At 51.4% G+C, this 20,813-nt stretch overlaps 6 protein-coding genes across 6 annotated transcripts; 4 read left to right on the forward strand and 2 right to left on the reverse strand.

The window, feature by feature from the left end:
- Window positions 1-719: 719 nt before the first annotated feature.
- Window positions 720-3,142, forward strand: BJY04DRAFT_176210 (KilA-N domain-containing protein). Its single transcript, XM_073709446.1, has 5 exons — window positions 720-1,098; window positions 1,210-1,418; window positions 1,488-1,650; window positions 1,705-2,527; window positions 2,585-3,142. Exons 1-5 carry the CDS (start codon window positions 1,038-1,040, stop codon window positions 2,607-2,609), a joined length of 1,281 nt encoding a protein of 426 aa, XP_073577379.1. The 5' UTR covers window positions 720-1,037; the 3' UTR covers window positions 2,610-3,142.
- A 129-nt stretch (window positions 3,143-3,271) lies between these two features.
- BJY04DRAFT_176214 (cleavage polyadenylation factor subunit CLP1) lies at window positions 3,272-5,158 on the forward strand. The gene is made up of 3 exons (XM_073709447.1): window positions 3,272-3,420; window positions 3,529-4,279; window positions 4,328-5,158. Exons 1-3 carry the CDS (start codon window positions 3,283-3,285, stop codon window positions 5,086-5,088), a joined length of 1,650 nt encoding a protein of 549 aa, XP_073577380.1. The 5' UTR covers window positions 3,272-3,282; the 3' UTR covers window positions 5,089-5,158.
- A 436-nt stretch (window positions 5,159-5,594) lies between these two features.
- On the forward strand, window positions 5,595-6,934 carry BJY04DRAFT_4608 (chitin deacetylase CDA4). Its single transcript, XM_073720436.1, has one exon. The coding sequence runs from the start codon at window positions 5,677-5,679 to the stop codon at window positions 6,727-6,729; it is 1,053 nt and encodes a 350-aa protein (XP_073577381.1). The 5' UTR covers window positions 5,595-5,676; the 3' UTR covers window positions 6,730-6,934.
- Window positions 6,935-10,625: 3,691 nt separating this feature from the next.
- BJY04DRAFT_176219 (uncharacterized protein) lies at window positions 10,626-11,295 on the reverse strand. Its single transcript, XM_073709448.1, has one exon. The coding sequence runs from the start codon at window positions 11,096-11,098 to the stop codon at window positions 10,766-10,768; it is 333 nt and encodes a 110-aa protein (XP_073577382.1). The 5' UTR covers window positions 11,099-11,295; the 3' UTR covers window positions 10,626-10,765.
- A 24-nt stretch (window positions 11,296-11,319) lies between these two features.
- Window positions 11,320-14,777, reverse strand: BJY04DRAFT_212600 (ankyrin repeat-containing domain protein; the record flags this gene model as incomplete). The annotated part of the gene is made up of 5 exons (XM_073714623.1): window positions 11,320-12,067; window positions 12,130-13,424; window positions 13,480-14,171; window positions 14,239-14,576; window positions 14,644-14,777. 5 exons carry the CDS (start codon window positions 14,775-14,777, stop codon window positions 11,320-11,322), a joined length of 3,207 nt encoding a protein of 1,068 aa, XP_073577383.1.
- Window positions 14,778-16,790: 2,013 nt separating this feature from the next.
- On the forward strand, window positions 16,791-19,324 carry BJY04DRAFT_212601 (Six-hairpin glycosidase-like protein; the record flags this gene model as incomplete). The annotated part of the gene is made up of 5 exons (XM_073714624.1): window positions 16,791-16,873; window positions 16,940-17,194; window positions 17,254-17,799; window positions 17,853-18,304; window positions 18,360-19,324. The coding sequence occupies 5 exons, from the start codon at window positions 16,791-16,793 to the stop codon at window positions 19,322-19,324; spliced, it is 2,301 nt and encodes a 766-aa protein (XP_073577384.1).
- Between the last annotated feature and the right edge of the window lie 1,489 nt (window positions 19,325-20,813).

Genomic DNA, 20,813 nt, shown 5'->3' on the forward strand with positions numbered 1-20,813 from the left:
TGTCTCTGGTTGAGGATGAGGTAGCTTTGTTGATCTAGCGGTGGGCAATTGAGGGGATACCTCTCTGAGACTAGCGCAGGAGCTCTTTCCCAAGAATCAATGGGCTGATCGTGAACTCCAACATGGAGCATCTCTCTTGACTGTCAGACGCAACTTCTGCAGTCAATGTTCATTACCCCACAGGATATGCATATATACATATGGAGGGGTTTCTTCCATACTCCAGAATGTGTTAGGAACGTTCAATTAGTGCCAGCAAAAGCCCCTGAGGGACCTAGGATAGAGGAGAGTAGCTGTCCGTGAAAGCTCGATGGAAATATTTTGGATTGACAGAGGGGTACATTGTCTGTGTACTGATAAACGAGCTCTGCAGCAGACTGAAAATCAAGATTAGAGCTGTCCTCGAGTTCATGGGGGCTTTTTGAGAATGCAGAGGTGAAGGGATTCTTGAACAAGAACTGGTTGGGAGGTCGCTGCCCGTTCTGTCAGGCGACAAGGCGGTGATACGAGGATACGGTATTAGTGGATACCGGGGGATGGATCTGTCCAGGATAATCTCGACTGTTTTCGGCAAGCGCGGCCAGAGTGCAAATTGATGATTGGTCAATTTTCACAATATTGACTGTTGTAGGATTAGTACGGTACGGAAGATGGAAAGGTCTGGTAATGGCGCTGGCAGACTCGAATGCCCCGTCGTTATGAGAGAGGGTTAACTTATTAAGTGCGGACTATCCATTCATTATTTTCCTCCCCCTACTTTATCACTTCCTATCGGTTCCCTCCATTATCAGCCTCAATAAACTGTCGCATTTCGGCTCGCGTTCCTTACTCGTGCCGGAAGTGATTGCGCTTTTGAAAGCTGTGCGCTCTGGTTGCTTTGGTTGGTGACGTCTTATCCAACCCTCGACCTACATTCGGAAGCAGACGCGCCTGCAACGTGGCCGACGTTTGAATCGCTGTCGCATCACCCCTCAAAGCGCTACCATCCCCCGCGAACTATCTTTCGCAGTCTTGATCTTGTAAAAAGACTATTCACCATGGTGCGCACGCTGCCGAAAAAGAACAACCCGCTCGTCCTAGCCGACGCGGCTCCTGTTTGTAAGTGATCGCTCTTCAGTGCGCGTGCTGGCAACTCATGCCCTGGACGACTCACCATCGAGTCTATTGTCTACTAAGTCGCTAACCGTCGGTGTTTTTACCGTCTTCCAGATGAAGAACTCCTGACGCGCCGCCGTCTGGGAAAGACCAACCTTGCCGTGAAGCCAACGCAGGTCGGCACTTCAAATGCGACCAAGCCAGAGAACCTTGGCCCATTTGAGTATGCCCATCTGCGCGCTCCTCTCCCTAAAGATTTGAAAGGATCCGAAATTTTCCCTTCACACTCCCCTCAACAACACCCAGAGACCTACTTTTTAATGGTAAGTGGTCTGGATCGCGTGACGTAAAACTTACGCTCAAAACTAACCGGGTTTTCCTCTCACCAACAGAGACGAAGCAAAGATGGATATGTGAGCGCGACAGGAATGTTTAAGATTGCCTTCCCTTGGGCCAAGTTGGATGAAGAGCGTTCGGAACGCGAATATCTCAAGACTCGAGACGAGACAAGTGAAGACGAGATCGCCGGCAACGTGTGGATCTCTCCAGTACTCGGTAAGATGATCTGATTCGAACTATTTCGTGCCTTTCTGACATGGAATCGAACAGCCCTCGAGTTGGCTTCGGAATACAAGATGTACGATTGGGTCAGAGCCTTGCTTGACCCCGCAGATATCGTTCAAAGCCCGTCCAGCGCGAAAAAGCAAATCACACCACCTCCGAAGTTTGATCTGCCATCGATCCGTGCTCCCGAGGCACTCCAGCCTGCGTCCCGCTCTCGAAGCCTCCGGTCTGCCTCCCCCAGCAAGAAGGCTGGTACACCTCGCAAGCCTAGGCAAACCCGAGCACAGAAGGAAGCCTCTGCCGCTGCTACTAGCGCCGCCAATGCGACGCTTCAAAGTGCGCTTGATGACACGGTTTCCAACGCGGATGGCGAAGTGAACGGCGACGTTCTGCCGAGCGTGGAAGAAACTAAAGAAGAGCTGGAGGAAGAAGTGACCACTGTGGTAGAAACTAAAGCGACGCCCCAGTCGAGGAAAAGAATCCAGAGGGATGATTTGGAAGATCTTGTCAAGGTCGATATCAAGTCTACCGCCGCCGAAGGAGAGGATGTTCAGACGGCTCAGACCACCATTTCCGTCGAGATGCCTGTTTCCCTACCAGTGGCCCCCTCTGCCGAAGAGACTCAAGCAATGATTGCCAAGGCCAAGGAAATGGTCCAGGAAGCCGTCAAGCTACAAGAAGAACCCGCAGAGTCATCAGCAGCAGCCAAGAAGCGTAAAACCGAAGAAGCAGAGCTCAGTGACGAGGAGGAGGACGAGGAAGCCAAGACATTGCGCACAAAGAGGGCGAAGGTCCTGGAGGAGAAGCTGAAACGCGAACGAGTCCGTAACCGTGCTCTTGTTGGTGTGACCGCAGCATTTGCTTTAGCGTACGTCCATGAGTGCCCCAATTTCTCTTATCATGCAAATTCTAACTCGACCACCAGTGCGTCTATTCCCTACTTCTTCTAGATTTCCCGCATCGAAGCTTTCAGGAACGAAACAGCTACACAGCTACCCAATACCAGACATTGTTCATCCCACACCTACCCAATTGACCTTTCTCCGATTCCCACTTTTTAAACTTCCCTTGTCCAGCTTTCGCTGGATTTCCCCCTATCATGAAGCCCCCTCTCCCATTGATGTCTGAGTCAAAGTTCTAGTCGGAGTTGTTCAAGACTGGCCTTGATTTCGCACCGTTTGCCGAAACTCATGCAACGCGTTGATGGACTTTATCGCCTTATAATACTGATTGGTCGCCTGTTGCTCGATCAGAAGCGCAACAATTGTCAGAATTGGTGGTCCTGGAGATCGATACAATCATTCCTTTGCATGTGCGATCCCTCTTGCCCTCTGGATACCTGATATACATTCCTATAATCCTTCCCCTTTCTTGTTCAAATTTCCTTTTCCTTTTCACAATTTAGCCGAGAGAGCTGTACCTACCGGAGAGATGAGAAATTTTATTATTAGGTACGTAGGACAATACAAATGATTAAAAGGAATAGTGTGTCTCTTGTATATATCTTCGGGTGCAAACTGCAAACATGCAAACACCAACCTTGCCAAGCATTTCGGATCTCCGCCGATGCTTTGAAGCTCTCAAGTTGCATCTGCAATTCATTCCTCAATTTCTACAACTACAATGTCTCTGCCCGGCTTAGAGCTGACACAACCTACAGCGGAGAGTCAATCGGCGCCCGCACCCCCCTCGCAAATCAGCCTCACCCCGGGTTCAGAATGGCGCTTTGAAGTCGCACATGGGACAACAGTCCGAGTCAAGGTGAGCCTTTGCACCTCTCATTCCCCTCACCCTACCCCAAATTTCTCACTTGTTCTCTGTGGCTGAATATATTGAACGTGACTGATTCTAACAGAACACTAATCCCAGCTTCTAACCGGCACCGCCGAGCTCTTCGGCACCGAACTCGCTCCCTCCCAAATCTACACTTTCTCCGGCACAAAAGCCGCAATCTACACATGGCACGGCTGTACCCTTGAAGTCAGTGCCGGCGATGCAGTCATAGGACTCGATGGTATGCCATCGACGCAAGGCCGAGCCGGGTTCGGCGCAGGCGGTTGTCAGAGCGAGTACACAGCGGAGGAAACGCCGATGGTCGAGTATGCGAATGTGCATTTCGCCTTGGAGTCTCTACGGGCGGAGGCGAAGGCGAGTGGGAAGGATGGACCGCGTGTGCTGATACTGGGGCCGGAAGATGCGGGGAAGACGAGCCTTTCGAAGATTCTTACGGCGTATGCTGTTAAGGTTGGCCGGGAGCCGGTTGTTGTGAATCTTGATCCGACGGAGGGGATGCTTAGTGTTCCGGGGACGGTCACGGCTACGGCGTTTAGGGCGATGCTGGATGTTGAGGAGGGGTGGGGGAGTAGTCCGATGTCAGGGCCGAGTGCCGTTCCCGTGAAGTTGCCGCTGGTTTACTTTTATCCGATGGTGAATCCGTTGGAGGCGGAGGGGAGTGTGTTTCGGCCAATTGTTTCAAGACTTGCGCTGTCGGTTATGGGGAGAATGGCGGAGGATGAAGAGGTTAGGGAGACGGGTATTATTGTTGATACACCGGGGATTTTGAGCCAGAGTCGCGCAGGGGCGTTGGAGATGATCAACCATATCGTGACGGAGTTTGCTAGTGAGTTTGATCCTTGATGGGGTGTCCTGGATGTGCTGACCGGTCTAGTTACGACGATTCTGGTAATAGGGTCGGAACGACTGTATAGTCTGATGATGAAGAACTACGATAACAAGCCGTCGTCAAGTGCGTCTGCCGTTGCGACTGATGAACGAATCTCAGTCGTGAAGCTATCGAAATCCGGTGGGTGTGTCGACCGCGATGCGGCGTTCATGAAAGCAGTGCGCGAATCTCAGATTCGGACATACTTCTTTGGCAACCATGTTCCCTCCACAGCCTCGTCAGCCTTGTCAATATCGTCTTCTTCAACCACAAACGTCACGTTATCACCACACGCCCAGCAGCTTGACTTCAATACTCTATCCCTCTATAACTATACCACATCCTCTGAAGACGACCAGAACGACGAAGATGACTATGATCCCGCACAACTTACGACCGGAGACTCCTTCCTTCCCGGCGACGGTGATACAGACTGGTCAGCACAAAGGCAGAGCGAGGGACCCGGGGCAGCCAATGACAGCGCCGCCTCTACCGCGGCCGGCAACGCGCTCGTGCCGTTAAAGAAAGTTTTGGCACCTGCTCCCTCCGCACTTGCTAACACCCTGCTGGCGATCACACATAGTTCGCCGACGAGCACTCCGGCTGAAATCCGAGACGCAAGCACAATGGGGTTCTTGTATGTCGCGGACGTGGATAGCGAGCGCGGGAAAATCAGGGTCCTCGCCCCGGCTGGCGGACGAGTGCCTTCCAGAGCGATAATCTGGGGAAAGAAATGGCCGGCGGAAGTGGTCGGACTGGTAGGATAGAGCTCGCTAAATGATGTTGTCCAACACCTGCACCCCAATTTAAATACTCCTTCGTCAGTAGTGACGACGCCGGTTGATCTAAAATTAATCTATGCCAATAAAGTGTCAGAATGATTAAAGCGGAGACCAGCCACTCCACTATTGACCACGTTTTAAGACCAAACAGGCTTAAGGGCGAACTCCATAACAATTCAGGGGTGCTGAATAGTTGAAGAAGCGTTGCAGTAGGAAGCCAAGGATCGCCGCCATCAAACAATAAGGCGGTCCACCTGCAATTATTGTCTTCTCTTTTATTTTTTTTTTTCCAGAGAAGAATTCACATCCACATGACGAACCTCCGAGAGCTCCGTTGAGGTCCGATCTCCGTCTTTCCTTCCTCCTGCAACTCGACTCTCTCCACCTCACCTGCACCATGAGTCCATGACCCTTTCCTGCTTGTTACACCATCCTCGTCATCCATCCTCACCCAAGTCTCTCTTTATACACTCCTTTCCTCTCGCACACTCCTATTCCTAATCCTCCTATTCCCTCTCTCTTCCGCCCCCTCCATACTCTCCATACTACCCCCCTATTCCTAGCAAGGGGAGAATGTTCCGCTGCTACCGCTCATACCGCCACACGCGCCGAAAACGCCAACGCCTCTTCACCCTGGCCCTCCCCCTCCTCGCCCTCTTCACCTTGACATTCCCCTTCTACTGCATTTACAAACCGCCGCAATTCCTAATCCGATACTTCGCCTCAAAGTACCCCGACATCCTTTGGCACGTCCCGCACCTCAAACCCGGCACCCAGCCCATCGTCGCACTGACCCTCGACGACGCACCCTCGGAATGGACGCCGGAGATTCTACAAATCTTGAAAGAGAACGATGCACATGCGACATTTTTCCTCATTGGAGATCATATACCCGGGCGAGAAGGGGTGCTGAGGGATGCGGTGCTGCAGGGCCATGAGTTGGCGAACCATGCCATGTTCGATGAGCCGAGTAAGGACTTGAGTGATGAGGAATTGGCGGCGCAGATTCAGGCCGTGCAGAGTCGGATTCAGCGGATCTATGCCTCTGCGGGACATGGAGCGGAGGCGCACGACGAGGTTACGGTTGAGGAGCAGGAGCAGGGGTCGTTGTTTGCGATTGCTGCAGCGGCAAGCTCGCTTTCTTCGGGGTCGGGCTCGCATTTCCAGGATAAGAAGGGGGAGACAAATGCAGGATTATATGAAGGCACATCTGGAGGTGGAGGGCCAAGTGAGCGTGACGTCGACAGTGATAACGACGGACTCAGCGACGTCGACGAGAGTATCCCCGCGGCCGCAGGCGGACCGGGTCGATATTTCCGACCAGGCTCGGGGTTTTTCACAGATCGAATGAGGGCGCTTGTGCAGCGGGAAGGGTTCAGGCTTGTCCTAGGGAGTGTATACCCGCATGACCCTCAGATCAGTGTCCCCTGGGTGAATGCCGCGCACGTGCTAAGTATGGTGCGGCCGGGCAGTATTATTATCGTGCATGATCGGAGGCCCTGGACGGTGCCGATGTTGAGAACAGTGCTGCCGGAGTTGAAGAGGAGGGGGTATAGAGTTGGTACGGTGTCAGATTTGTTGAAGGAGGGGGAAGCGACGACAACCGCTTCGGGTGCTGTACAATAATCCCTACTTTCTTTCTTTCGTTCTTTTTCTCTCTTAAATATTTCATTTCAGTTCGGATGGAAGGTTCTTTCGCTGTATTTGTACAGAGCTATCTATGTTTGTATATAGAATCGGGGACAGTGTACTATAGACTAAAGATTGTGATACAGGAGGAATGAACTGGGAATGCAGATATGCAGGGCTTGGAACAATGCTGATGCTGACGCGATGCTGATGCTGAAGATGCAGATTGACTAATATGAAAGACATAAAAACAGACCAGACACATGATACGCCGTAACCATGACCGACCGGAAGCACCAACCAAACACCAAAAACTAGAAGCCATAACCAAAGATAGAAACTCCAAAAAAGCAAAAAAAAAGAAAATAGTAGAAGAGAAGGGGAAAGAAGATACACCGCAATAATATCACTCATACCGTTTCCAATCCTCCAAGTTCTTCCTGATATCACCCGAACAATCATAACCCCTCTTTTGATCCTCGACCAACTCATCCTGCCGGCCCCGGAACCGCTGCTCGGCATCGAACCGGGTCATCGCCATCCACTTGATAAAAGGCATATCGTCCCGTCGCACGGCATCGTTGAACTTGGCCCGGATCCGAGGCGAGTATAGCTGGCAGCTTGCTTCTCGGCCCTTATGACCGCTTGACCCGGATGCTGTGTCACCAGGAAGGAGACGCAGGGACCGTGAGAAGTCAAGAGCGATAGGGTGACGGGCTTTGGCGAGAGGCCAGACGACATCATCGTAGCAGTCCTCGCAGACAGTGAACTCTGGGAGCTCAGGCAGGTAGTGCCATTTGTCGAAGATGAGGCGGCTGCGGCGACAGTCACGCAGGACGACTTTCCGGCGAGCGTAGGCGAGGAATTCAGTCAATTCCAAGGACGACTTTCGGTCATCGGACTCTGCTCTATTGGCGGAGAGATCGAGGGCGTCGATGTAGCGGATGAAGCGGGGGCTGTCAATGACAAAATCGCAGACGCGTTCTTGAGGAGTGCTGCTGCGCTCAAAAGTTTCGCGGTGGGCGGGCATGAGAAGGCGGATGTTACGGACACAAGCCGGGCAAACATTGAATTGAGGAAGGTAGACGCCTGTCTCTGGATCGACAATGCGGTACCAGTACTGGTCCGAGACGATACGGCCAGGGCAGGGCTTGACAGATTGCGGAGGCAGAGTCATGTCGCGGAGGAGGTCGAGGTTGTCCAGTTTCTTTTTCAACGTTTGCATCCAGGCCAGACGAGCCCATGGCTCGCTCATGGCACAGTGGATTGGCTCGTTGCGTGGCTTGGGGACGCTAAGAGTGATGCGATCGCGAAATCTTGTTTTGCGCATCTGTTTGACGCATGAAGGGCAGATGTCAAGGTGGGTGAGGCCTTCGATTGTGTGCCAGTCTTGGTATCCCGCGACCGGTATCGACCTAGGGCAAGGCGAGAGGGTGAGGCCTGAGTTGGGTGAAGACGAGCGGCTCGAATCCGGCGAGCCACCTTGCTTTGTCAGAGCTGTTTCATGGTCGACTTTAACCAAAGCCTGGGAAGAAGCCTCTATAGGATTCTCAGCGAAAGATACAGTTCGCCTGCGAGTAATCTGAGTGGACGTCGGCTGAGACCGATCGAGGGACTGGGACCGGAGCGCTGGCTTCAGAGGGACGGCTGCAGCTGGGGGCTTATCGGCTTGCGGCTTCTCAGGTTGAGGTTTCTCAGCTTCCGACTTCTGATCATTAGTCGTCTCCAGAGTAGGGAACTGAGTTAGGCGGTCGGGAGATGGATCAAGGGGAAGATCTGATGGCCAGGCTCCTGGGGGCTGAATAGGAGAAGGTCTTACTGGGCCCTTCAGCTCCGGAGAGCTAGACGTCTGGGACTGGGCTAGGTAATCCCCAGAATCACGTTGTTCCCGACGGAGCTTCAGCTTTTCTTCCAACCTTTCGGCAACGCTTACTCGTGGCGGCGAGTTTTTATCGGCTTCGAGCGGTGGGCTCTGACTAGAAGGCCGTGGAACTTGAGGGTAACGAACGGCAGTAGAGTCCGAAGCATACCCAGAGTTAGGGAGAGGCTTCGCCGTGGGTGGCTTGGTAGAAGGCCCCTGCTTCAAACTACCCGATCGTTTCACAGTAGATGAAGAAGGCACGCGAGGACCGTCCGCGGGAGGATTTGGAAGCGGATGTAGCGGAGTGGTTTGACTTCTCTGAGACATCTCAGGCAGAGGGCGAGGTGGGAGTGTGGGTGGGAATGACTTGTATTGAGTGTGTTCCAAAGGGACAGGCTGAGGATATGGAGGACTCTGAGTCTTCTGTGGTACGTCAGCCAGCGGCCTTGGAGGCATGTCCATTCGAAGGCCAGGCTCCCTGACAGCTGTCACTGGTGGAGAGACTCGGGAGGGGCTGAGTTTGCGTGGTCCATCATCTGGGGGAGTCGGGAGGGGACGTGGCACCGTAGGCTGGCTCTGGCGTGTCACGTCAGGCTGCTGTTTCGGCGGCAGCGCATATCCCTGCATGCCGGTATCTCGGATTGGTCCGGGATGATGAGGCATGGTAGGCGGGAACCACTGTGGACTTTCCTGAGGAGCTCTGACGGGGTAGGATTGGACAGTTGGAGCTGTCTGAGCTACGTCGGCAAATCGCTTCGGTGGAGAAGCCGTCCTCACACTCACATACGAAGCTGGTTCTGGCCGAGGAGGCAAGATCGGCTGACTAGGGATGTACTCGACCTTGTCCCTCCGCACTGAGGGGGTACGAGAAGGCACAGACTGCGGCTTCGGCGCCACCTCCGGCACTCGTTTTGAAGGAGAGCTTGTTCGGATAGCGTGAGAATCAGCGGGCTCCGGGCGTCTGGTAGGCGAACCAGACTTGTACTGTTCCTGTGCCCGGCGCACCGAGGGGGTGCGAGAGGGAGGTTGTGTGTTCTGAGGAACATCTGACGTCGACTTTGAGGGAAGCGCGTCCATGCGAGTACCAGAAGATCGAGGGGCTGGCTCCTGTTGACGAGGGATGATGGGCTTCTGTGTGGTGACAGGTGATGTTCTCTTGACCTCAGGATCCCTTGTCGGGGTTGACTTGGTTGACTGGTACAACGGCGGTACATCCTGGGATTTGTGTGGGCTCCGTGGCCGTGAGGTTCCTGATCCTTGGAATTGATTTTCCACTGCCGGACGGCGTGCTGGGGTCTGTTTTGGTCCTTGTTTGGTCTCCGGGATGGGAATGGATTGGTTTGCATTAAAACCTGAGCGCCCTCCGTGGACGGGCTTCTCTTCAACATTAGAAGAGGGCTTGGGGGGTGCCAATGCCTCGACATCTAGGATGAGTGGGGATTGATTGACATCCCCTCTGGCTTTAACACCTTCAAAGCCGGAGAGTTCATCAATGCGGGAACATCCATTGACTTCCCTGGATAAAGAATCAATTTCATCCTCAACAAACGGTCCTGGAGGCCGTTGAGCCTGCTTGCGCCAGCGCAAGGGCATTCCGAAGGAGGTAGCGATATGCATAAGGAAAAGAAGGCAACCGAAATCAAAGCAACCAAAAGCAATGCAAAAGAAGTCCTAGGATTGAAACCGAGGGTGATCTTGGGGGAAGATCAAAGTTATCCAGTCGCAGCGGTAGAGTAAAAGGCAATCAGTTTCCAGGCAGTGTGCATGATAAGTATCAAATAATTTTCTGTCGCAAGTCGTTGAGCTGTTGTGTCGGTGATGGCTGAGAGGCGCGTAAACGAACAAAGAGCAAGGCAGCAGGAAGAGTCGAGACCGTCTAGAGCGATTAGGAAGAAAGCAGATATTAATACAAGGGTATCGGTGGTGTACAGATTGTCAAAGAAAGAGAAAAGCAGGCTCAGCAGGGGGCAATTGGGGCGAGTATATAAAGGTCAGGGGAGCGGACCTTTGGGCAGCGCCATTGACGTTTTGGCCCTATGGGACCCCAGCCCACACGTTGGGCGGCAGAGGCGACGAATCAGTCCGCAAATCCTTGAAACACAACAAGCGTGGCTGAGCGCAGAGCAATGCCAATGGTTGAAATCTCTGATCAGGGAGCAGGCTCGAAACCTATCATATGCACTCCGTGCATGGCCCTGCAATGCGCGAGGGAGGAGTGAACGATTGTCCTGGGTTTGGAGCCATCACTGGCCGAAGAGAGTGGGGAGTAGGAAAAAGGAAAACGGTCACTGCCACTGCGACAATACCAGGGCGCCAATGGCAGACTGGATCAGGGATAGCGCGACCACTCAGCCTTTGGCAACGCCATCTCGTGTCTATATTGGGCGGCGGGCTCTCCATGGGTTCGATTTCGATTGGGAGGGGAGCTCCCACGGAGGAGTTCGAGTGATGCTGACGGTGAGCTGTTCTCGCTGGGATTGAAATATATTGTAGGCGTTGACTCATCGCGCGATGAAGAATGCAAATGCAGATGAAGATCGATGATGCATGATGCAAGAGGATGGAGTTGTTGGTATAACTTGGTGATGGAGTTTCGGCCGTTGGGCAGCACCAGTGGAGCGTGCAGCGAGTCAGGTGCCGGTTGCCTATTTCGGTACTTTGTGTAGCCCCATTATGCACTTAATTGTGACGTAGTTATGCACCATTTAATACAATAAGTACAACATTCAACCATGGGGATACTTCCGAAGCCACGCAGCGAGATCAAAATGTCCCTCCCCTTGCGCATAACCAGCCGCCCCGTCACATACCGTTTTTAGACCCCCCTGGTCCCCATGAGCATTCAAAAGCAACTGAACCATATCCCAATATCCGCGTTCTGCAGCTCCGTCGATGGCTGTCCTTCCGTCATTTGGTGCAGCCGGAGCACGAACATCCGCCCCTGCTTCAAGAAGCCGTATGGCCATTTCCATCATTCCGTTAATTGCAGCTGCTTGAAGAGCAGTCACGCCATGATTCTCTGCAGGCGCGGCATTTACATCCGCTCCATGCTGCAACAGGAGGTTGGCTATGTCAACATGGCTATATTTGAGGGCTTCTTGAAGAGGTGTTCCATGGTCAACCGTCGCAGGAATATCAGCCATTGCGCCACGACCGAGCAGGGAAGAACAAATTTGATAGTGGCCAGCCCGAGATGCGCGCTGGAGAAGAGTGGTGCTTTCGTTATTGTGATCCTCCACTTGGGCCCCCGATTTGATCAGAAGATCCATGATGTTGTCGAGCAATTTATCCATCTCATCAGGATACTCATACCCTAAGAGTATTCCATCCCAACCATTCTTGATTGCTTTGCAACGAAGGAGTGGAGGTAGTGTGTCGACCATCTCATGTACTTTTCTGAAAGTATCAAAGTCGATGGTATCGTTTTCGACTAGAATTCGTAGGGAGTTTTCCCATCCAGGGTGTCTTTGCAGCCTGGAACTCTGTCAAGAAGCAAGTTGAGGATAGCATGTGGTGCTTGCTCTCATAAAGCATACATCAAGGGCCCTAGTGGCTTGTCATCATTCGTGCTGCAGTAAGCTGGTGAAAGGACGTCAACATTATGCTGCAATAACAGAGTCACCATACCCTTGGATTCATGATGGATAGCCCAACCAAGAGGACTGAGCAGCTTTTTGTTCACTCCGGGAATAATCATGGTATCGTACGGCGCTGTTAATGTGAAAGGTGTATCGGTAATATCTGCTCCGTGTTTCAGCAGAATCTCCATACCCTCGAGCCACCCCAAACTGGCAGCCTTTTCGAAAGCAGATTCATATAGGTAATCTCCATTTAGGGAAGCATTGGCACCATGCTGTAGGAGTAACTCGAGAAGAGGTAGCGACCTATGCCTCGTGGCGGCCAGAAGAGCGGTCGAGCCCGCCTCTGTTTGTGGATCATTGACATCAACTCCAAGATCAATAAGATTCTTGACAAGTCTTGCGTCGCCATTTGTAGCTGCTGCCTGAATTGGTGTTAAGCCTGAGATAGGCGAAGGACGTGCGTTCAGATCTGCACCTTGCGCAAGTAGGTATCCCACCACCAAAGTATGGCCTCTTCGACAGGCAGCCTGAAGTGCTGTCATGCCTTCTTTTGGTCCTGCTGGAGCATTCATCTGAGCCCCAACACTCAAAAGCGCTGACAAGAGTTGCAGGCTACCACTCTCCGCTGCCCCTTGCACCGCAGTTCGACCGTCACAAGTAGAGGGGAGCGCATTGACATTAGCACCGTAGCTCATTAGTATTTGACAAATCTCAAGGTTTCCCAATCTTGCAGCTATCTGTAAGGGTGTGCCACTTGTACTCCTGGCGATGCGAGAGTCTGGTATAGCCCCTTTGGATAGCAAAAGACTAACCATACTGACGTTCTGCTTCAGGACCGCGTATTGTAGGGCGTTGAAAGTAAGGTGTCGGCTTTTACAAGGCAAAGTATCCGTTAGATCCAGCAGTCTGTCTTCGACATGAAGAGAACTGAATTGCCCAACATCATGATGAGGGAAGATGGGACAGAATTCTGCAAGTCCTCCGTGATCTAGCAGATATTGGAGTAAGATAAGATCATTTCTTCTTGCAGCGATCTGAACTGGTCCTTCAAGTGCCTCTGGCACGATTATTTGACGGGGGTATTCTGCGGGAGACAAGAAACGGGGAAAGTTTGGGTCTGCTCCATACCGCATGAGACACTCGACCAGCTCTAAGTGACCCCGTGAGACCGCAACTTGCAAGGCAGTTCCGCCGGCCATTGGAAGATATAGATCAACCCTGGCTCCTGCAACAAGAAGTAACTCCACAGCCTCGAGGCTACCAGCGCGCTGACTCCACTAGTGGCAAGCCAGGCTCGTTACTTACTATGAAGGTCTCTGGATTAGCACCATAGTTGAGAAGCATCCGTAAGATACAAACGTGGCGCTCATATCTGGGATCCCAGGTCCACCAATGTTCGATCCTGAGTGGAATACCTGTCTTGTGGAGTATGTCGCACAGTAGGTCAACCATTGCCACTTGCCCACGGGTAACGGCAACTGAGAGATAATCAATTCCAAGTTGATTCCGAGAAGCAGGATCTTCTGGAAAGGGCGCATATTGAAATATCCTCCTAGCAAGTGCTATATTTCCCAGGCCAATAGCACTACAGAGGATCCTCCTTGCAAAAACAGTCATTGACGGAGACTTGATCATGCAGAGGTTGACAAGGGCATCGGTACCGCCCTTTTGCACGATCCATTCGCAAACCCCATCAAGCTCCGATTGATAGAATAGGTTGTTAGTCGACAAGAAGACAAACAGTTCTAAGAAGACTTTGATGGCTGATAATGGGTCGCTCTTGACTAGAGTCCCTAGATCCTTCGTATACAACTCCCTAGCATTTGCATCTCGGATTGGAATATACGTTTTAAGCTCGGAGCTCTCCCGATAGCGGCGTGGCATGATTTCGAACAGACTTGGAAGATTATCGTCAATTAGGGGAGTGAGTTCCCTGATGCCAGTTTCCATGGAACTATCAGTGGCCAAGGAGAGACTCCTTTGGGGTCCCTTTGTAACTGTCATTCTAGTTAGATCTGCGAGTAAGAATTTTGAGACTAGTAACTCGAGTGCGAATGTACTTACTGAAAGTTTGTATACCCCCGGTGTACTGATACCAAGGAAGATCGCGCACAAGGAGTTCACGAAACCACTCATTTGAGTCTGCTGGGGGTGTGGATACAGTGATATAATCTGGCAGCTTAACGTCCTCAGAGAGGCGTCGTCTCTTTCGCAAAGGGACGTGCCGGGCGATTTCTTTGCCGAGCTCCGACTGAGTGTATTTTCGTTTGTTGATAGCGAAGTTGCTAGCTTTGCCCTGTTCGCTTCGCTTTCGTTGGACGCAATCGACATCTGCCCAAATGTTGCCGGGAAGGTACTTTCTTATGCCCCACGACTTCAGCTTTCGAGTGTATTGGTCCTCGCTGTGAAGTAGCCAAGCAGCCGTGTCAGAGAGTCTTAAGTCAGCAGAGAAAGTAATAGAGATCGCACGTTGGGTGGAAACTATATGTCTTGTTCATGAACTCCATAGTTTCCTTTAGAGTGTGTGCTGCATAAAAAGCAATGATCTCATCTTGGTACTGGTCCCAAATCGCATTTGAAACTCGAGACGCTTTCGCTGACATTGTGGTGACTGTTCTCATGAGTTTGAGCTTGGGGCCAAGTTGATGATATTTGTAACCGATATACCCTGGTCGCTGCTGCACTTCTGATTGGTTCAGGCCCAAATCTGCTTTCAGGGGTATCGGCCAGCTGAAGGATGATTCCTCTTTTTCTGCTCAAGGCCAAATGATTGGTTGATGCCAGAATCTGCATTCTGTACCTTTATCAGAATCTGCTTTTGCTCGAGAACACACAGACAGATTCCAAAATTTGTTTTTGGTTGGAATATATAATAAACATCCAAAAACATGGGAGCACTTCCAACACACCAACCGAGAAAAGCAACCAGAAATGACTTGGTCGATAGACACCTCAATCGCTTTCGCTACACTTCTCATCACTGGAGCATCGTCGCTTATCCATATCTGGGACCGCATGACTCGGGCATTCAGGTCAATCTTCTGTGAGCGTTTGTGGTTCTGGTATCTGTGATTTCAAGGGCAATAGCCAACTAATCCGCCTCCTAGGTACCGTCACCCCAACCTCAACTACCGCCGAACTAAACCGACCGCGCAATGTTCACCCAGAAGCTTTGTTAGAATTGGGATTGGAAAACATGGTTTGTCGCACCACTACCCTGCCGTTATGATTTCCTCTCTCTGTTAGGTTACGGACTAATTTGGCTTAGGGTTTCGAGCCGCGACCGAGTCGTAGGACTCAGACAGCATAAAACTGCGCAGTTTGTTCGTTTATGAGTTCGAGTATTAGTGGAGAAAATGCGCTACAATCTAACTCGATCAAGAGCGTTTGCTATATGTTTAGGTAGATGCTAGTTAGGTGCCCATACGTACAATATAGGATTGCGACGTGGAATCACTCAACCCAGGATTGTCCTCCATGATGTGAACGGGGAGTAATTCGATATCTACGAACTCCCCTTATATGAAAGCCTACTGTTGACTAGCGCGTCTGTCTGACGCGAGCGGCTTCGGTCTCAAGCCTACAGTGATCCCGAAGGAATGGGTCGGTTACCGGTCATTCGACGTGAAATCAGGATCCGGAGGGGCTTTTGGCCTTTCGATATCTTGCTGCAAAAGTAGGCAGTGCGCCGCTGACTACTACAAGAGGGACTACCGCATAGATCCAACTCCATTGTATAACAAAGGGTGTTAGTACTATGTGGACGATATGATCTTCCATCTCAAGTATAACGCATGCTAGCCCTGGGGCCACCGTCTTTGTATACTATAATCGCAGTCTACGCGTATCTGCGTCCTTGAGCTGCGTACACCGCTACAAACTCGCCCTCGGCCGGGTATCCATAATATTAGAAGTAATTCCAACGGAAATCCAGAAGCTCTCTAAAACCCGGCACCAGATTGACCGAGATGAGCAAAGTCGGGGTATTGCGACCCCAGGATCTGGCACGATCATGTATGCCCGGCTTTCATAGTAGGGAAGGATGTCGTGGGTGGATAATTGTAGCAGAGGTAGTAGGTGGGACCGGACTATCAATGCGCCATATCCCGTTCGAGGGCTAATCTTTCGCTGAAGAGCTCGGTGGATGATCACCCCTTGTTGCCGGCTCTTTGATGGTAAAGAGTTGCCCCGCTTGAACTTCTTGCCGGAGCAGATGGCCAAGAGCCACGGCACAAGTAGGAAGAGAATAGAGGCTCGTTCACTAGGACAGTACCCCCCATAGAGCCCTTCGTATCATTCTTCCCCGACCTTCCCTGGAGCCTGAGGGTGGATGTGTACCCCACCCGCCCACAAAACTGGGGTGTAGCCGAACACGCGGACTGAGCGCCGTCTAACTGGTCGACACACGGCCGGGGACTCTCTGCCTATGCTAGTTGAGCTTTACTGATTGGCCGCTAATTGTCTTGGTAAATCTGTATGGAGAAGCAGCAACAATGGTGACGTACCTTGGATCTGTGTAATTGAACTATAAAAAGAAAGCGGAATGCCAGAAAATCAATTAGTTCAACAGCGAGTTCACACTTTCCTGAGATTTGTTATCATTTTTCTAAAGGAGCATGTCTAGCATGCTCTTGTTCAACATTATTCCTGTGGTTTTGGCAGGCATTGCATTGGTTCATGGTTTATCTTTCCAGAGCAGGTATATATCCGGGCAAACCCTTTTACACATCTTCAGCCCTATTATACTGACAACAAATTCCATCAGGACATCAAACCACGCCGACTTCGTGCCAGTCAGTCTTCATGTTGGGGGTACCCCGAGCATGCCATTCGCGGACTATCATGAATTTACCCTCGAGACAAATTCACCTATTGCTACCCTTGACTATGGAACACATGTAGCTGGTCTTCCGATATTCGAAATAAGCGCTCTCTCCGGGCAATCTGAGATTGAACTGAAGTACAGCGAGCAGTTCTCCGGGCTCTACGAACCACTCAGCGATGGACCCAGCACTTTTGTGTCAAGTCTTGCCAACTCCTACCGCGTGGAAACATTCAACGTGACTGAAGTTGGGACAGTGCGATCCAAGTTAATCCAGGGAGGATAACAACGGTGCGGTTGCTCACCAATGGGACTGTCTCTTTTCGATCTGTTGGCTTCACGCCGACTACTGCGCCACCTACTATTGAGGATCTTCCAGGAACCTTTGAATCGTCGAATCCGCGATACAACGAGATCTGGAACTTGGGTGCTCGCGCCGTGTCACTAGCCTGCTACGATTCAGGGACTCAAACCTCGATTTGGGATGTTTCTGCTCAAGGCGCCTTCGTCTCAAGCAGTGTCCCAAGTTATAGTGTAGCGGGATACAACTTCAGTGATTACACGCTTGAATTTGATGCGCAAATCGTCCGGGGTGGACTCCAGTGGTCTCTGGCGTATAATTTTGGCATTTGCTCGCGAGGAGGAATCCAGTTGAACCTGGCTGGAAACTATCCTGCTGAGTCGACATTCAAGAACACCAACCAGACCCTGTTTCCTCCTTCCACCTTAGCCCTGGGCTATGGTGTAGCCTTTGTCAATCAGACAACATTGAACACCTACTTTCTCGACAAGGTTGCCGCACCGTTTGAGATACAGGAAGGTGTTTGGTATCGCATTTCAAGCACCATCAAAGCAGGTCATCTGCTGTCGCCATCAATCACCACCCGGTCTTCAGCGTATCTTTATCGAGCTACTACGTCGGTGCTGCCACCCCCATCGTGACCGTTGGGTCCTTTGGCTTCGGAGCCTGGCAGGACCAGTCGGGACTCTTTCGCAACGTTGTTGCCCACGATACAGTGGGAAGCTTGATCTACGAAAACCCCCTCACGAACGCCACTCAGGTTCTCCCCGAGTATGGAGTACAGAAGAATGCCTTCTCAACATGTGTAGATGGTGGTCGTCGTGATCGTCTGGTATGGTCGGGCGACTTTGTCCACACGGTGCGCATTATCAGCACTACATCCGGCCGCGCAGACCACATTCGAGGCACGTTCGAGCAACTATTCGCCTATCAGCTCCGAACAGGGCAATTTCCCATGTTGCCATCTCTCGGCTACTTCACCCCTTGCCCCTCCTCATGCTTTCGCAGTGGGCGGTGGTCTCGGTGATGGGCTTTACCTTCTGCCAGATTATCATATCTTAGCCCTCATCTCCTTTGTGGATTATATGCGATCATGGGATGATATTGAGATTGCAACAGAGTATTGGGATTCCCTGCAACAAGCCGTGACCTGGCTATCCCAACACCGAAACAACTCCACGGGACTAATTGATCTCTCGCGCTACGTCACCTCCTTTCTCGGTCCAACGGAGGGCGTCGCGGTGAATGGTGCCGCCGTCGAAGCCCTGACTGGCATGTCAAAGGTCGCATCAGCCATAGGCGACCATTCCTCTGCAGCCGAGTGGCAATCCCTTGCAACCTCCATCAAACAGGCCGTCAACACCCGCCTCTGGAACGACAAACTAGGCGTATACTCCGTCTCCAGCTCTTCGCCCGACGACTTTTCCGTCGCTGGAATTGCATTCGCCATTACATCAGGCGTGGCCAACAGAACGCAGGCCCTATCCGCACTTTCCCACCTGCCAACCCTCCAGCTCGGCCCCGGATACAAGGATGCCACGACGGTCAACTCATTCGACCCAACCGTCAACCTCTCCCCGAACACAAACGGCTTTTTACTCCCCGCCTTGATTCAGTACGGCCAGATTGATAGCGCACGCTTCCTGCTCGAGAATCTCTGGGACGCCATGATCGCGGATAATTCCACCTATTCTGGCGCTAGCTGGGAATATGTGAACCAGGATCGCAAACCGGGGCTCGATCAGTATACGTCACTCACGCACCCGTGGGGTGGGGCGGCGACGTACGCTCTGTCGCAGTATGTGGCAGGTATTAGACCGGTTGAATTTGGGTATAGATCTTGTGTGATTGAACCCGCGTTTTTGGGCTTCGATCTGGATCGAATCAACGCAAGTGTTCCTACACCGTATGGTGAGATACGGGTATACATAAATATTGAGGAGGCTCATGTTGTTGTCGGCGTCAAGGCCCCAAGGGAAACTGAGGGAGAGGTGCGGTTACGGAAGGACTGGGTTTTACGCTGGTGACAGTGTTCAGGGTAAGCGCGACAGGAGCAGGATTATAGTGAGAAGGGTTGTTGGTGGGCGTTCCTTACAGTACAGGTTTCGGATTTCTGGAGTATAGACATAAACGATTTTCAGGTCTTCCTGGACAGCGTTTGTCAAATGGGTCGGTTGCCGGTTTCTAGAAGTATGCTGAAGTCGTGTGATGGTTATATTGAGTTCTGGTACGTAAATAGCTTCAAATTGCAAGCATTTTACTCTTTCTATCTACTTTCCTTTGGTATGCACAATACGAACCGTGTCCCTCTGCTGCCTTCTGTTTTCTACAAGCAGAGATTGCCATGATTACTCGCGCGTGGGCGAGCTACCACGGTCGAGGCGTGGCATACGGATGTGGTAATTTCACGCTATTCCAAAGTGCACATTTATCCTTATAAGATTGAACGGCAGGAAAGAAGGCAGGAGCGAGAGGCTGAGGGACCCTCTTCCCGAGGTTAAAGACTGTTGTCTGCGGGTATCGTCAACAGCAACAGCAACAGCAACAATCGCAACATTGACAGCAGGCTAGTCCACAGCAACTACCTGATGCGATTAGCTGACTCTGCTATAGCCCTTGCTCTTTCTCTCTTGTGGCAGGGACGTAACTTACAAACCACAGCAGAATCCTGCTGCTCCTCCGCCACGGAGTTTCAAATCTGGTTGGTCGGGCTGGGTCTGGAACGATTAGTTCATCTTGTACTCCTGTGCAATATCTTTTACAGGTAGTACTCACAGTCTCTCGATCTGCGAGCCTTGCAACGACCATGGACTCAGGCTTCGTCGGTTGCATGGTATAGGTGCTTGCTCCCCATATGGCCTTTTGTGCCTGATCAACGCCGGATGATTCCAACAAGGTGGACATCCCGGCATGAAGTAAATTTCTTGTAAAGATTGAGAGATTGAGATGATATTGGATGGATGGATTAATATAGGAAAGGAAATGGAATGGCCATGAGTTAGCTTGCTATTAGGGACTGTATATTATAGGCAGTGGAATAAAGGTAGGGACTTCAAGTACGCTCTCGGATGGGAACAATACTTTGACCCTACGGTACAGCACGTTATCTGGGCCTATCAAAGGCGAAAGGTTTCTCCATCGATGGTAGTCATAACTTGAAGGGTCGTATACGTATTTTTAACCACTTAGGGCTGATGGGATGTCTCCACTTATACAGCCAATCAAAAGACCAGCAGTACGCGTATCCATGAAGATTGGAATATACCGGAGCCTTGCCTTGAACAGCTCGTCTTTCATCGTATGCCTATCGTCTCGGTCTTTCTGTCCTATGCTCAGACTTCCGCTTTATACTCCAAAGCCGAGCAGTCCAAGATTAAGGATCTATATGCTACTATGCTTAGCCTTTAGCTCCTAGGCCATGATAATTACTACGTACTAAGTAGGCTATACCATTCGCCCCCGGCTCCACAATGATGCTTAAGGTTAAATGGTCCACTCCATCGTATCCCCTTTTAC

This window comes from Aspergillus karnatakaensis (genome assembly GCF_047715665.1).
Source record: "Aspergillus karnatakaensis strain CBS 102800 unplaced genomic scaffold BJY04scaffold_1, whole genome shotgun sequence".
NCBI classification, from domain to species: Eukaryota; Fungi; Ascomycota; class Eurotiomycetes; order Eurotiales; family Aspergillaceae; genus Aspergillus; species Aspergillus karnatakaensis.